The sequence below is a fragment of the Nyctibius grandis genome, chromosome 3, assembly GCF_013368605.1.
Source record: "Nyctibius grandis isolate bNycGra1 chromosome 3, bNycGra1.pri, whole genome shotgun sequence".
In the NCBI taxonomy this organism is placed as follows: Eukaryota; Metazoa; Chordata; class Aves; order Nyctibiiformes; family Nyctibiidae; genus Nyctibius; species Nyctibius grandis.
The window spans coordinates 11,302,433-11,318,541 of NC_090660.1; the positions used below are offsets into that span (position 1 = coordinate 11,302,433).

Here is a 16,109-nt window from a genome sequence, read left to right on the forward strand (position 1 = left end):
CAGTTTCTGTTTTTTAATGAAATCCTGAAGTGGGCTGGTTTTCCTTTCCCACCTCTCTTTGAGAAACCTGCTTGCTTTTGCAGGCTAGTCAGGATGAAGAGCTATAAGAGCTTTCTCAGGAAGATCATGGCTAACTTCCGTAAATGCCTGTGCAGGTTGGGGTGCTTTCTATCTAGTCTCCCTAATACTGATTCCAAAACAATTACAACTTTGTCATGGCATAACCTTTGACATGTGATACAAAGGATATTTCCGTAATGTCATTAGTTAAATTAATTCCCCCTGGAAAATTACATACTTTTCTGAGTTGTCATTCTTTTCCAGTGTTAGCCTTTCAACTCAGGAGTCCTGGGGACAAATTGGAGGCAAGTCAAACCCAACTGATTACTATTTGCTGTTACTCATTCTCTAAAACTCATTAAATATACTATGACAGTCTTTGATTATTAGAAGCTCCAACCAACGGTGGTGGCTTGGTATAGATTTCAGTGATGTATCCTCTGCACTGTAGAGAAGCCATTTGTTCTCATGATGTTTTCGTGTTTGTTCTTAAAATGTTTGGCTATTTTTATCAGCTGTGTGTTTCTGTGATTATCACTAGTCACACATTATAAAGGCAGAACATGACAACACAAATTCCGCACAGCTAACAATCAATTTTGGGGATGTCCAGTCTATAGATAAGCACCAGGAACTGGAAGATCAGGTGTCGCAATGTGCCAATAGCATCTTTTACTTCTACTGATGTGGAGGCCTTTAAATGTAGATCCATGACTGGATGCTGTACAATGAGACCGCTTTGAAATCTCCAGCAGGTGACTGACTCTTTGCAGAAGACAGCAGTCTGCACTGTAAATGGCAAACCTGAATTCTTGAACATTTTCAAAACTGTTCAGAAAAGAAAGGTATTGAAAAAAAAAAAAATCTTTATTCTGAATATAGACCACATCTTCGGTAATGTGTGTACTATTTATTTTTGCACACAATTCTCAGTATTTTTCTATGCTTAATCTTCTGGAATCCCTATCAATACACTACATCTGGTTTTGGAACTTCCATGTAAAAGTTGAAATGAACAGAGGGCAAGAGAGCTGCAGATTTTTGGCTGTTGTAAAAGAGATTCATGAATAATTTGTGAATCTGGGAGACACAAAAGCAGCCTGAGCTTTAGGAGAGCATCAGCTAGTCAAGAACTTTGGTCTGGACTTGCTCTTCTTCTCTGGTGGGTGGAGGTTATTAGAGATGTTTTGGGAGAATATGATCTACTGCTTCACTTGGCGGTAATCAGTAGCCACAATAGCCCTGCAGTCAAATACTTGTATCTGTTTGAAACAGTGACAGCCGAACAAAACAACTGGCTGCTTCTGCTACCAAGATTAATAATTAATTATTTAACAAAGCTGACATTTAAATAGTATTCATTAGGTTTTAAAGTTAACAATCCCTTGAGATCAATCAGAACAATTCATGTCATTCAAAACTGGGAGAGCTTAGAGGAAATTCTGGAACATTGGGGCAAATTTTATTGGTGCAAAAGATGCAGAACCTGTATATTCTTTATCCAAGGCAGTAATTTTGTAATTAATGTAAAAGCAACTGTTGTAGCTTTAAATACCCCTTTACTCCAGTACATCTGTACAGTTCGTGTTTCATACAGAGAAATAAAATGGCAGCAACGATTTACCCCAAACAATTCTATCCATCTGTCTTATGTCATCAGCGCTGAAAGATCTTTAAGACCAATATGGTTTGAGCTCCACCAGAGGTTAGAGCTCTGAGTGGTTTAAGTCACAGTCAAGCTTACTAAAAGGTAAACTTAAAGAACCTAGATACAGATGCTACTCTGAAACAACAAATAAGTAATATTGGCTAGCACTGTGCACAGTTACATGACACAGTGTTTAATACACTGGCAGATATAAACAGCCAGAGGGACCAGCACTGATATAACCTTAGATTGGTACTGGACAGGCAGTAGCAATGCTGAGAAATTTTAGCAAAAATTCCCTAATATAGACATAGCCATGGAGGCTGAAAAACACTAAAAAAAACCACTAATAGAGGACAGCTCATTGGTGGTAGTCAAATATATCTGTCTGAAAATAGAAAATAAAATATCTGGAGTGGTGTCTGGCTCCGTCAACATCAGTGGCAAATCTCCTATTGACTTCAGTTTTGACTGAAATTTCAACCCTGTTTTCTGCATGGACCAGTAAGAGAAAGGTGTCACTTTTTTCTTTCTTTCCTTTTCCTTTTCCAGTATAAAAAGTGCTCTGTTTGGAGAACTGCCACTGACTCTTCAGCATTTGGCCCAGTTTTTTAAAAATCTCTATCAACCGATTAGCTGTACAAAATAAATACTGTCTCTTCAGCTGGCCTGGATAGTTTCTATGGCAGCCCCATACTTAATCTAAACTCCATTCTTTTTCCATCTCTTGCTTCTCCCTTCAAGCCACCAGCCACTTCACCACTTCACTTTGAAGAGGCTCTTGAAAGCAGAATGTAAAAGACAAACTTTCTCTTCCTCTCGCCGTACTGTCCCTTTTAGAGAAAGACTGGGGTCTTTGCTCATAACAGTGAAGCTCCATCTGTAGTTGTCATTTGCTGTCAGTCATTGTGTCTTTTGCTAGACCCAAAGGACCCAATATTATTTCTGCAGAAACTACAATTAGAACTCTGTGCCACTAAATCCCAATTCTTTTCCCTCATGTCCTCTTTACTATTTTGTTTCAGAATAAAGTCATTCATTATATTGTAGAAATCCAAAATGTATATAGATCTGTATTTTGATTTGCAAATTATCACTGTTAATGTTAGCATGTATATACACGCAGATGTGTATTATTCTCCAACAACAGAAGTCCAGTGGATTCTGATATTTACATTATGCTTTTCAGTGCTATGACTCTGAGGAAATACATCTTTAAATATAATAATGTTTGACAAATTTAATATTATCAGGTCAATAGGGTTATTTTCTTGACTAAATTTCATTAGGAAATCCTTTGTTTGTTTCTCCTACTTCTGTTCAGTTTTATAATTTTTTTTCAAAGACTGAATTTACTTGTAACCTGAGATCTGAGTGCATGTGCCTGTTTCTTCTTGTAGTTTGCCAAACTGTTGTCACATAAATAATATTTATATTTATTAGTGCTTGGATACCATAGTGATGGGCAACTTAGATTGAATAAAACATTTAAAATGAGAAAGAGAGAGATCCTAAAATCACATCTGCTCTGGAGAACAGAACTTTGCCAAAGCAAATTGGTAGTTTAAGCTTCAGGTTCAGTGCATCTATGTCTACTCAGTCTGAAACAGTGCAAGTTTGGGTGGAATCTGTACTCACACTACTTCAAATAGGTCAGAAGCATTGTCACCATTAGACAGCCCTCACAGAGCCCCTGGCAATTTTTCAAGCAGTGGCTTCTGGGAAATATCACAAGTTGGCATTGTATTGTGACAGAGAAGGTTAAACCAGTTGCTATTAAAAATATTATTTCTAAATATGTATGATTACTCCATTAACTTCTGCAGGATTAACTGTAAAGAGGCCTGTCTATGCTGTTACTGCGATGGCAACAGAGAGGTCACTCACTGTAGTCAGCCACAGGTTTCAACAGGCGTGGAACTGGGCTGACGTTGCATATGTGTCAGACTTCAGCTCTTCCAACCATATCAATCATGTAAATCAGCTATCAAACACACCTGAGGTAAAGGATTAAGACACCTTATTCCACACTTTACTGATGGGGAAACTGAGGTTGTGAATGGAACGCCACAGGGTCCTGACGTTCAGGTCCACGGTCACAGCCGTCTCCTCCAGCCTCTAGAACAAACTGCTAAAAGTAAAGTAGGAAATGCTTTGAGGAGCTTAATTCCTTCAAAATATTCACCTCAGCTGAGGAATCTGTCTGATGATTGCCATGTCCATGCATAATCCCAAGAATGCCAAAAGGATTACCTGAAGTTTTTAGATGTCAATTATCTGTTGCTCCAAAATATGCCCATTTCTATCTGCAGATAGATGTGTGCAAGTTTGTGGTCTAGTCTGCTCTGATAAATTTACTCATGATTCCCGTGGATTTTTGACACTCAGGCTTCATTACTGTCATTCATTATAACTGAAAGAGTTTCAACTGATTTGTTCCGTGGCAATCTTCTGGCTGAGCCACACAAGTTGTTGAGAAAAATTCCCTCCAGTCCATTTTCACTCATTAGTCTTCACTGGATATGGGGGTCTAATGAAAGAGTCACCTCCCTATAAAAAACAGTGCTGTCTGCTTAATAGACAGCCTGCCTGCTTAATAGAAGGAGGTAGCAATGAAGTGCCACATTTCAAAGACTACAAGAAAGAATTGGAATGGTGATACACTGAACTAATGCATTCTTAATGAGAAGCAGCTCTTCTATTACTTTGATAGGATGCATGGAAAGAACTACTGCCTGCTCGGGAATAGTAAAACTCAGAAAGCCATTTTTAATGCTGTTGGAGAAAGAAGGAAGTAACTGCGGCAGAATCTTATAAAGTTCTGCTTGGAAAACGCAAAAACTGTGTTAGCACAATCCTTTGATTAAGATTTAAATTCAAAGGTGAGAGATGTGAGTGCTCTGATCCCTACACAACTAAAAGCTTTTGGGGCTGGATAGATTTTGGGCATACAGCACAAGCCTTGCAATCAATATCTAGTCCACTGACCACTGAATGTTTCCAACATCCTATAATAAATTTAGGATAATAAGAAAAGGCAAAAAGCCACACTTCCAATGAACCAGAGGTAACTCAAAGAATGTTACCAATGGCTTGAGTGCCCTCAATAGCACAATATTTCTTAAAAACAGCTCCCAGACATTCTGAGAAAGTGGCCTTGGCCACACTCAGCAGTAGAGGAGGAGGAGTAGTAAACATAAAAGAGTAATACATGTCTGGAGTAGAAGTACATCCTGATTCCACATCTAACAATAGTTTTAACATCGGTCAGATGAGGAAGACACATGTATGAGGCATACTCAAGGAATGTCAGTCTTTTAGGAACATCAGTGTACATCATCCAACAGTCTGTCTCCAGCTCTGACTGAATTCCAGTGCTTCAACAGAAAGAGGTGAAAAATCAGACAAGAAACCAGTTGTCATTTTGTACTCCAAGTGGAGAAAAAAGTCCTCCTCAGCCTCTGAGTGATCAGTGGGAACCTAAAAGGATGGATTTAATGCAGTGTAAACAAAGTGCCAAACAGACACATTTTTCAGACCTCATTAATGCTACCAGCGCAGTATATGTTCAAGAACTCACAAAACAATCTTAATTTTATAAATCCAAGAGCACTTTTCTCATGTTTTATGATCTGTTTAATCAGCATTTAAAGCTCTGTCTTAAAATAATGCTGGTTCTATGCAGGAATTTGGAAGATCCCTTCTGAACTTCACTTTTTGGATAGTTGGAAATCTTCTTTTAAATTTGAGACTATGATTACTCATGACCCAGTTTACAGACCTGTGATCATGTGCTGACACTACCATTTTCTTCCTTCTGTTATTTACATTACGTATGAGAAAGAATTATCATATTCCTCAGCCACTGTGTTGCTATGCAAAACAAGTGAAACTTTTAAAATTTATCTTTGTGTGACAGATGCTCATTGGTCTAAACATCCAAATAGGTTTTCTCTGCATCAATTCTGATTTAAGCTCATCTTTATTTAACACAGATGACTAGTGCTTTACACAGAATTCTAGAGGAGGTCCTCTCCAATGGTACTAACACTTCTGTAGTTCTACTAAAAATATTTTGCTGTATCTGTTGTAGAACTGCATAAGCTCTTCACAAAGCCACCTTCCTGGCTTTTATACTTGCATTTTCCAGTCTTCAGCATTTCCAATTAATCAGTTCTGTGTTTACATGCAAAATTATGCATTGTTTTAAAGGGGTGGAGGTGAGGACTGCTAAATTTTATCCTATTCATATTACCTGTGCCAACAAAGGTGTCGTACTCTCCTCAAGTGAGGAGTGAGTCCTTCTCAACAATATTAAAACCTCCTAACTTTGTGTTGCCCACGAATTTTATGAGTGCACACCTAATGCTTGCTCTTAGGACACTAATAAACATATTGATGGTTCTTAAAACTAACCCCTGAGAAACACAACTAGCTACTTTCCTCCTCTCAAGTAACACCACCTGTAGTATACCCTATTGTTGTCTCCATTTATCCAGCTTCTTATCCAGTTTAAGAGTTTTTATACTGATTTGCATCATTTCCACTTAAAGTATAAGTTTCCTATGAGGACCTGCAATAAGCATTTTATATAATATCTAAATGTACTAGATCTGACACATTATCACAGAATCACAGAATCACAGAATGTTAGGGATTGGAAGGGACCTCGAAAGATCATCTAGTCCAATCCCCCTGCCGGAGCAGGATTGCCTAGACCATATCACACAGGAACGCGTCCAGACGGGTTTTGAATGTCTCCAGAGGAGGAGACTCCACAACCTCTCTGGGCATCCTTGTCTAAGAAACTGAAAACTCTAAACAGTCCCCAAAAGTAATGATTTTAACCACAGATAATCCCGTTGTAATTTCTCCCATTTTTAATTTTCATATATGTTTTTAATCATTCATTTCAAATCCATTCTAAATGTGCATGGTGCTGAAGTAAAACTAACCGCCATGAAATCACCTGACATACTTTTTCCCCCTCTTTATGGGCATATTTGCCCAATCCATCATTGCATACTTCTGTCATCTGGTACTATCTCCAAATGATAGATATTTAAAATATTTTCTACTTGTGCTTCCATCTGCCAGTGTCTTCAGTACTCTGGAATGAAGATAATGTGGACCCAATGATTTTGTCACACTAAGCTACCTATATTTGACTTCCCTTTCAAATGATGTAATTCCCATTGATTTATCATCATTCTCCTTAGCTATCCTTTCAATATCTTCATGTACATCAACTTCCTTGAAATTGAGGAAAACCATTTATTCAACAACAGGTAAGCCATACATCAAGAATAATGTAGGCATGCCCAGCTTACCTTTCAGGTCACTGCCATGGCCTCACTTCATCACATTATTTTTTTATTGTTCCAGGAGCTAAAAAAAAATATGGCTTTGTTTTACTTTTCTGTGCAAGATACAGTTCAACAAGGCCTTTATCCATCATTGCTTTGCTTCTATATTTTATAATGCCTGAAAAAAAGTTCTCCTTGATAATCAAGGCCTCTTCTCACTCTTTGGGGTTTTTGTACCGATTCTTAGTATCTTGCTTTAGTTATTTATTCATTCAGAGACTCTAGCCCTTTCCTACCGTTTCTCCCTTCTGCACAGCACGCATAGATTATTTCCAGTCTTCATGTAAATCCATCCTTTCCTGCATTCAGATGATTAAGTTCCTCAGGCCGGACATCTTCATTCACTGATTTTTCTATTTTCTAAAAGATTGCCATTCTAAAATACCAAGCCTTAGCTATAGATTTATTTTTGTTCATCTTGCAATTTAAGAAGAACTGAATCCATTCATAATCATTTCCTCCTAGAACATTAGTTTTTGGTCAGCTGTTCTGCAAGATCCTCCTCACACAAAAAAACCATTAAGATTAAAATAGCACACACTTTGTTGTTTTATGAATTTCTGTACCCAAAAGTCAGTCTTCTGAGATGTCTAAGAATATCTAAACCTTGCTATTATTGATGGTATTTACGTCTATGTCTGGAAAATTTAGGTCTCCTATGCTCATACAATTTCCCTTATTATTTATTTCTTTATCTATTTATAGAGATGATTACCCTCTTCCAAATCTCAGCCTGTCAGACCATAATATCCCCTTCTCCCAAAATACTGTCCAAGTTGGGCCTCTTTTACCATCTTCATTGCTGTAATTTTCATCCTAACAGATTATGTTTTATTCATGCCATCACATTTTAAGATGAAAAAACACAATTTGGCTGTTTTACTTTGCTACAACTTCAAATTTCCTGACTTTTAGGTATTTTAAGTTGCATCCACATAGGCCAGTATATAAAATTTCCTTGTTTGCTTTTTAGATTGAAGAAACCCCAAGGAAAAACAGCATGAGCTTCCCCACCCTTTCACAAAGTGATTATAAATGTACCTATTCATATTAGATTAACTTAACAGCATTTGGTTTGTTTTTTATTTAGCAATATAGACTAGTTATGAATAGTTCTTTTCTGTACCAATAGTGCTTTCTCCTAGTCACTACTCATCCACACAGATTTACCTCCCATCCACACTGTTAGCATGTAAACATGCTGTCAGATGCAGCTTTAACCCAAATTCTAGAGTTCTGTGGGGGGAAATTGCCCCAAAGTCTTCAGCCACCATCTCTCACAGGCATCGATCCTAGGGTCTGCTCACAGAGCACAGGCAAGGAATGAATTACAGCATAGTCCCTCAGCAAATATGCCAAGCTCAACTCTTCTTAAACATCACTACAGCATAAGTTACAGTTCAACAGAAAGTTTGCAGGTTGCCGTTCTCAGCGGTAATAAGTTGTTATCATGCACCCGAGTATAAACATCGCCATTAAAATGCCTAGACATTCTCTGAAGTGTTAAAATTAAGTGCTCCTGTGACTAATCCTATAAATGATAACCAAAAGACTGCATATAAACTCATTTTATTTCCTGCCTGAAGAAGATAGGGAACTTAACCTTAGATTTCAAAAAAATTTATAGCTAAGCCAGTACTGTGATAGATTTCTTCCAGTCAGTGTTGCTGTGATTTAGATGAGAAGCAGCAAGAAAGATTTGAGCTGTCACACTTGACTTTGAGCTGCCAAGAAGAGGTATTGGAGGTTACAGGCTAAGGTTTAATTTATATTCCTCCTTTTGTTACAGGCAGAGATGGTACGTTCTGCTTTCCAAGCGCAGAGATCTTTCCTGGTGTTAGCATCTCAATGTCAAGAGCCTCAAGAGGTAAGAAAAGTGACCTGGCGTTTCAAGAGGCAGTGTGTTAAAAAGGCTCTGTTCCCGTATGTTATCAGTCCCTGCATTTGCCTTTATTTGTTACTTCATTTATACAGTGCACTTAGAGGCTTGCTTTCGGTTTTATTAGCATGGTGCTGTAACAATCAGACAGCCATGGTTCAGAGTTAAGAACCTTTTCTGTACTAACACATATAAGATCATTGAAGAAACCAAAGGAGGTTTCCACTTTATGGCTGTAAGTGGGATTAGTGTTCCTCTGGAAGCTGGAAATGCCATGGAATAGAATGGCTTTTTCCTAGCCCCCTGCGGGGGCTATATGACAGACTTTGAAGTCAGAGAATAAGCTAATGAGAGAAAAATCAATACTGACCCATAGACTCAGTATTCTCCAAGCTGAGGTCCAGGTTAGGCCGATTCTGGAAGGAAGGCAAAGCATTTTGTCAAGAAAATGAAAAAACAATGTATATCAAGTTGATTTATATACTTGTTTTAGTGGCAACTATTTAAATCCTCCGTCACAACTAGAAAGCTCAGGGAAGCTGTGGAGTTGTTATGAAATCTCATTTGTAGTTTCTAGAGGGCACAAGGTTTTGGCCAATAGCACCATATCATTCCTGGTTATAGCGATCATGTAGCCCTTCTGTGGGACCACCCTCGAACCTTCCTTCTTGGAGTGTGCAGAGAATGAAGTTCTCACTTGCAGTCTCTCCACGGCCTTCAGTTCTGTCTTTTTCCCCTAGCTCCCTGCTCCGTCATTCATTAAACTCCACATTTTCAAATCAGAACTCTCTGCCACTGGTATAAATTATTGAAAACTTGCTGTCACTGTTGTTCTTAGAGACACAAGTTCAAAATTTTTCTAATCAGTATGTTTTAATGGCAAGGGTACTCAAGGGAAAAAAAGAAAAGCACAGATATTCCAGGAGAAACTTTAGATTTATAGAGGACCAAGCAAGAAGGGATCAGTTGTTTTTCCAGCTGTCCCTGATCTCAGAGAGTAAAAGTGGGTCATGACTCACAGAGAACAGGCAGAATTCCCATTGGTACAGGCCTCAAGCAGTCATTTATATTGGCTGTGAATACAATTGCACCCCGTGGCCCACAAAACTCTTCATGTTCATAGGTAAAATATTCCCCAATGAACAGTTTCTGATGGCCCACAATGTAATGTAATGTTCTGAAGTGTTGATATTGTCCCAGCTCTGGTAAGAGTAAAAGCTGTGGCTCGCTGTTTGGCCTCCTGTGCTGATGTGCTATCGGTATGATTTTCTCTGCCTTTCAAGTAAGAATGGCAATGGCTTCTCCCCACTTTTACCCTTACAACTTTCTGACCTCAAGCGAAGGCTTTGAGATTTTTTCAACTGTAAAGTTTAGAAACTTTCATTTTAAAAATGGCAACAAAACAAGCAAAAAAAAAAAAAAGAATAGATGTAAAAAGAGATTCTCCAGCAATCCAGAATGACAGTTACAGAAGCATTAAGAAAAGCAACAAGTAATAAAAACCTTGTCATAAACATCACCAGAGCTGGCCATGTGTATCTGTATGTCTTAGTTGCAACGTTATCAGGCTTGCATATATTTCTGCAACTTGTTGAAGGCAAGAAAGTATACTTTTATCATTTAACTATCTTTTAGCACGAAAGAAGTGCTACCTGATATGTGTGTACACATCATTCCAAAGTTAAAATACCAGGAATATTAAGACTAAAGTTTCTTTCTCACTGAGAACAAACCCAGTCCAGTTACTTAAGTTTTTTAACATAAAGACAGCTAGGTACACATTTTTTTATAGGCATCCAAACACATGTTGTTGTTCATTCTTTCTCTCTTTTTTCCACAAATCTTTTGCAACGATACATTCAGCTATACTATAGACAGACCTGAAAATAACTGAAGGCTGCCTATTCTGTGCAACTTGAACAGTATTTTACACTCCAGAGAGCGATGGTTCCAGGCACTGGGCTTTTTATATCTTCGTCTCAATGGGGAAAAAAATCCTGTCGTAAAGCCGCATTGGTTAACCATTTTGAAAAAGCTGGTTATCACCAGCTAACCCAGGAGAAGGAAAGAAGCAGGGGTCCTGCCCCCCGCCCCCCAGGACCTTATTGATGTGATGTCATCTGGGTTCTGGTTGTATTTATAGCCTAGATACACGGAGTCAGTGTGGAATCCAAACAGGAAAGCTGATCATTAGTGTATCAGAATGCACAGAGTAGAGAAAAGCAAATGAAGATGACAGCATATCTATAAATGCAAGAGAAAAGAGAGTAATTCTGTCATTCAGCTGTCTAGACTGTTTGCTTTATAATGTAAAGCTGTGAATGAGCCAGCGAGTTGCAATTATGGCATAGTAGCTTTGTAGACATTCAGAGACAGCGGTGTGGAGACTGAGGGGATTTACTGAGTTCCTGTCATGTTGGGATGTCATACGTGGTGCCTTTAAAAAAAAAAGAGGGAGGGGAAAATGCCCTGGAAAAATAAATTAGCTCAGCTCTTGCAGCTTACAAACTAATGAATAAGGAATTCAAACAAAAAGAAAGCTCCTATATATATAATAATCCTTAGATTTTTTTGTGCTCAGCAAAGAGATAAATGTATAACATACAAAAAGCAATATTTTTTCCCCTCTATGAAAATGTTGAAGCCCTGGTATTCGTTTAGCTCTTTAACTCCTGCTATGAGTCACTAGCAAACATTTTCAAACAGTTAAGCTTGCTGAAGTTGCTTTTGCAGAGTTTTGCTTCCTGTTAATAATGTTGATACTTTTTCATTTGGAATCTGTTGCAGTGCACAGCCTTTATTATCTGTATATGTGAAAATAGTAGGAGCCAAGAAGGTAATTCCAGCTGGCATACCAATCTAGCATCAACGGCAATAAATTACTTCACAGAGAGCATGTTCTGTTACTTTTTATGGTCATGTTCTATATTTGTATGTGCAGTGGAGGAGATCACATGACAAAACCGCCGGTTGATATTCCTGTTTGTGTATGTCCCAGCTAATGGTGGCTGGATACAGGCTCATTCAGCAAGATGGGATTCTTCAGTTCATCCACTTACTAGATATTATTTTCTGACGCCAAACTTCAAGCATTAAAGCAAAAAAATGTCTGTTATAAATTGTTTACTATATATGAGATAGTACAGAGAAGATGGAGAAGGGAAAATAAATCAGAATATTGCTATATTCTGTGAGAAGTTGTTTAAAAAGGTATTTTGAGACCATCTGTTTACATGTTGCTTGGGCAATTCAGAAGATATATTTTAACATAAACCTTCACAAAACATTATGAAATTGTTTGGATCTGGATTTTCTATTCCCCATAGTCTAAGCCAAATACAATTCTGATTGAAACATTATTATTTTATTGTATAATAATTTTAAAAGTTATTAGTGTTCCTGAGCAAGTCTATTTGTTTAACAATTTTTTTTTAAATTTATGACCATGAATACTAACGTATGAGATCACTGCTCAAAGTCACTGCACCGAATCCTTTGTGAATGGTAACTTATATACTGTCTTCTCTTTATGAGTTGTTTCATTTCACTTTACAGAGTTCAAAAAAGTTAATTTAGGGCATGAATGATCCCATACTGGGAACTAGTTAATAAGTTTTTCTGTGAATCAATATAAACATATCCAGGATGAGCATACTCGTGGTGAGAAGTACTACAAACGGATTTAAATGACAGATGCAGTTCAGACTATAAATGATTACGTAATTTCTCATTTTAAAAAAATGCTGAGTTCATATGACTGCCAGAGCTCATGGATTTAATTACTAACATTGTGCAGACAAACATTCCAATTAAATACCTAGCTTAAATACACAGATTCTGCACACAGGTGGGAGGAGGGGGGTAGAAGAAAGTGAGAGGTAAAGGAGAGCTTTCCCTTTTATTCCTAGAAAAGGGGAAAAAAACCCTGAAACCCAAGAAACTATATTTGAAGTTAGACTTAGAGCCATGAGAGCAAATCCTGAGCTTTTAAATTTTTTATAGTCAAGCAAAAAATCTATTGTAGGAGTAGAATAGTTGTCACAATTTCTTTTAATAAAGAACTCAGAATTTTTATTTAGAAATCAAAGATGAAGATTTATAGTTCCCTACTCTCTGTTAGTGCAGGATTGCTCTTTTTTTTCTTTCTTCTATTTTTAAAGTACTTCAACAACAGAACTCCTGGGATGAATTATTCTGCATCCTAGCAGGATTTGTTTTCTAATTACCTTGACTTGCTTATGTCGTTCCATTTCCCACTACTTTTCCTCATACTTACTGGGATCACCCTTACTGGTTTCCAAAAATATGAAGTGCAGGATACTCCTCACCTCGTTAATTTATTACTTACTTATGCAAAAGATTCTGAGCCAAGTTTTGCTGCCATTCTGCTCGGTTGGTTGACTGCTGCAAACCTGCACCTCTGTATCTAGAAATAGCTTAAGGAGGAATTTGGTTCAGTCCTTTTAAGGTCCTCAGGTCCCGAACTTACAGAAGGTGCCAAGAGTGACATAGACAGAGCCTGAGAGTCCTGAGCTACAAAGGGAACCCCTTCCCCCCTCCTGTTCTCTGAAATCTTGCCAAACTGTTGACATATTTCTGTTATCAGCAAGCCTACAACTGCATGCGACATGTGGTCACAGCCGCAGTGATGGACCAACTGACAGTTTTCAGTCACTAGCCTGCTGCCTTCCTTACAGTGTTCACAGGCTCATTTTTAGATATTGTTGCAAACTCTTAGTTTCAGGTCCAGATAGCCCCCTGACACCTGTTATCTCATAATTTTGTCTCAAAGGCACTTGATTGCATTTAACCAGCCTCAAGCTCATTATATTTTCTGCTCATAGAATCACAGAATCATAGAATCGTTTTGGTTGGAAAAGACCTTTAAAATCATGGAGTCCAACCATAAACCTAACACTGCCAAATCCACCACTAAACCGTGTCCCTAAGCACCACATCTGCACATCTTTTAAATACCTCCAGGGATGGTGACTCAACCACTTCCCTGGGCAGCCTGTTCCAATGCCTGACAACCCTTTCTGTGAAGAAATTTTTCCTGATATCCAATCTAAACCTCCCTTGGCACAACTTGAGGCTGTTTCTTCTTATCCTATCACTTGCTACTTGGGAGAAGAGACAGACATCCGTCTTGCTACAACCTCCTTTCACGTAGTTGTAGAGAGCTATAAGGTCTCCCCTCAGCCTCCTTTTCTCCAGACTAAACCGCCCCAGTTCCCTCAGCCACTCCTCCTAAGACTTGTGCTCTAGAGCCTTCACCAGCTTCGTTGCCCTTCTTTGGACTCTCTCCAGCACCTCAGCGTCTTCCTTGTAGTTAACTTCTGTAGGTATCCTTGTACCATTTCTCTTTCCTCACTTGTGTTTGCCAAAATCCCCAGGTCAATAGCCCCTGCAATGAAAAGACAAATGCATTCGAGATTCAGTTCTGCCCCAGGGGCAGCGCACTCAGCCGTAAGAAGGCCCAGAGACACCTAGGGATCCAGGGAATACAGAAGGGCCATGATCAGTGCTACATCTCCCAGCCTGTACAGAAGAGAAATAGAGCAAGAGATGCGCATTATCACACGCCTCTCACATCAACACCACCAGGCACAGCTCTCCAGCAGTTCATGTTCTGTGCAAGAACCAGGTTCCAGTAAGCAAAGGCTCTTTGCATTTGTTTTCTCCAGTACATCTATACTTGGAATAAGAACAGCATCACCCCGTAAGGAAGACATTATTGAAGATGATACTCTGTATCTTGTCTAGCTCCTCATCTGACATACCTGCTAAGCAATTCTAGGGATCCTACAGACTCTTATTGGAATTCTCCCGTGTCCTAAAATAATGTCTTAATATCACCAGGCTAGTTTTCAATGCCTGTAGCAATGTTCATATTCAAACTGCGGCATGTGAGATCTCACTGAGCTATGCTGATGGGACACTCCCTTTCCCATTAAGTATCATATTCTTTATTTCTGCTAAACACAAATCCGAACCAGTACACTCCTTTCTCTGTGCTACCCAATTGTTTCCCAGGATTTCTGGACTGTGCATGATCTTCTGAAAGGGAAAGCACTGGGGATACACCTGACTGCAAAGTAGGGCTTTTTGGTTCACAGGTTATTTAAATTTTTTTCTGATTTTACATTGGTCTAAATCAGACCACAACCAATGATTTTTGAATTCTTAAAGTTATGCAGACTCCAGGACTGCTTATTGAACTTGGCAGTCTTACAGTTTGTCTCTAGGGAGATCTCAGATGAAACACATGAATGTCCAAGGCTGGAAGCCTGCACCATCTAACATGCCTGTCCTGGGACATACCCCATGTGAAACCTAACTGGCCTTAGCAAAGGCTTGTCAGATCTCAGACGTTGTGAAGAAAACACTTGTGGCTCAACAGGACATCATTTTCTGACAGAATGTTGCTACTTGGAATCGCCTGGGCCCCACTGATGTAGACTATGATCACAGCAGCAAAGACTGAGACATAGTAAATCAAAAGGTTGAAAACAGTTCATTTGTGTCATTGTTCTTGTTGATTAGGTGTAGGATGTTGCCTGTGTGCCTAAAGCAGGAGGACCCTTCTGTGTTGAATGTACTGCCCATGGAGAGCTGTAGTGGACAGGAAAACAATGTATAGTGTGTTCAAGTCCATTTAAAAACCAGCCAGGGTCCTGGCCAAAAGCGTTGGGTGTGATTCCACACTGCTGTAACCTGATGCATGCAGTTTGTATCAGGACCTGGACTTCTCCACTGGTTAGAAGCTATTTGTCTTTCACATTCCTCTCCATTTGCCCTCCCTCAGAGTTTACATTTCAAAACAAACCCACAAATGACCAAACTAGTAATCTGTCATGTGGAGTTATGGTTTGGTCTTCCCTTTTTTTTCCCTCAAAGCACAAAATTGCTACAGCTAATATTGGCTGTTAGATTGGGAATTTATGCACTATCTAAGAGGAATAAAAGCCAAATACCAATTAAGTCACTTTGGAAGCACACAAATGTGTCTAAGCTTCTGTGCTGATGAAGCTGACCAGACATTTCTGCAGATTTGTCTCTCTGTGTCATAGTCCTGCTGTTGCACAGCAGTGAGTTGAAGTGGCAAAACCTGTACTATTTGACAAACAAATAAAACACTTGTTACCCCACTATG

The 16,109-nt window shown here is 38.8% G+C and overlaps 1 protein-coding gene across 2 annotated transcripts in view; it reads left to right on the top strand.

The window, feature by feature from the left end:
* Positions 1–16,109, top strand: part of CAP2 (cyclase associated actin cytoskeleton regulatory protein 2) — a 69,288-nt gene that overhangs the window by 23,927 nt on the left and 29,252 nt on the right. For both annotated transcript variants that reach the window (XM_068397247.1, XM_068397248.1), the window contains one exon: positions 8,864–8,941. In XM_068397247.1, the coding sequence (XP_068253348.1) occupies positions 8,864–8,941 (78 nt within the window). The remainder of the gene's footprint in view (positions 1–8,863; positions 8,942–16,109) is intronic.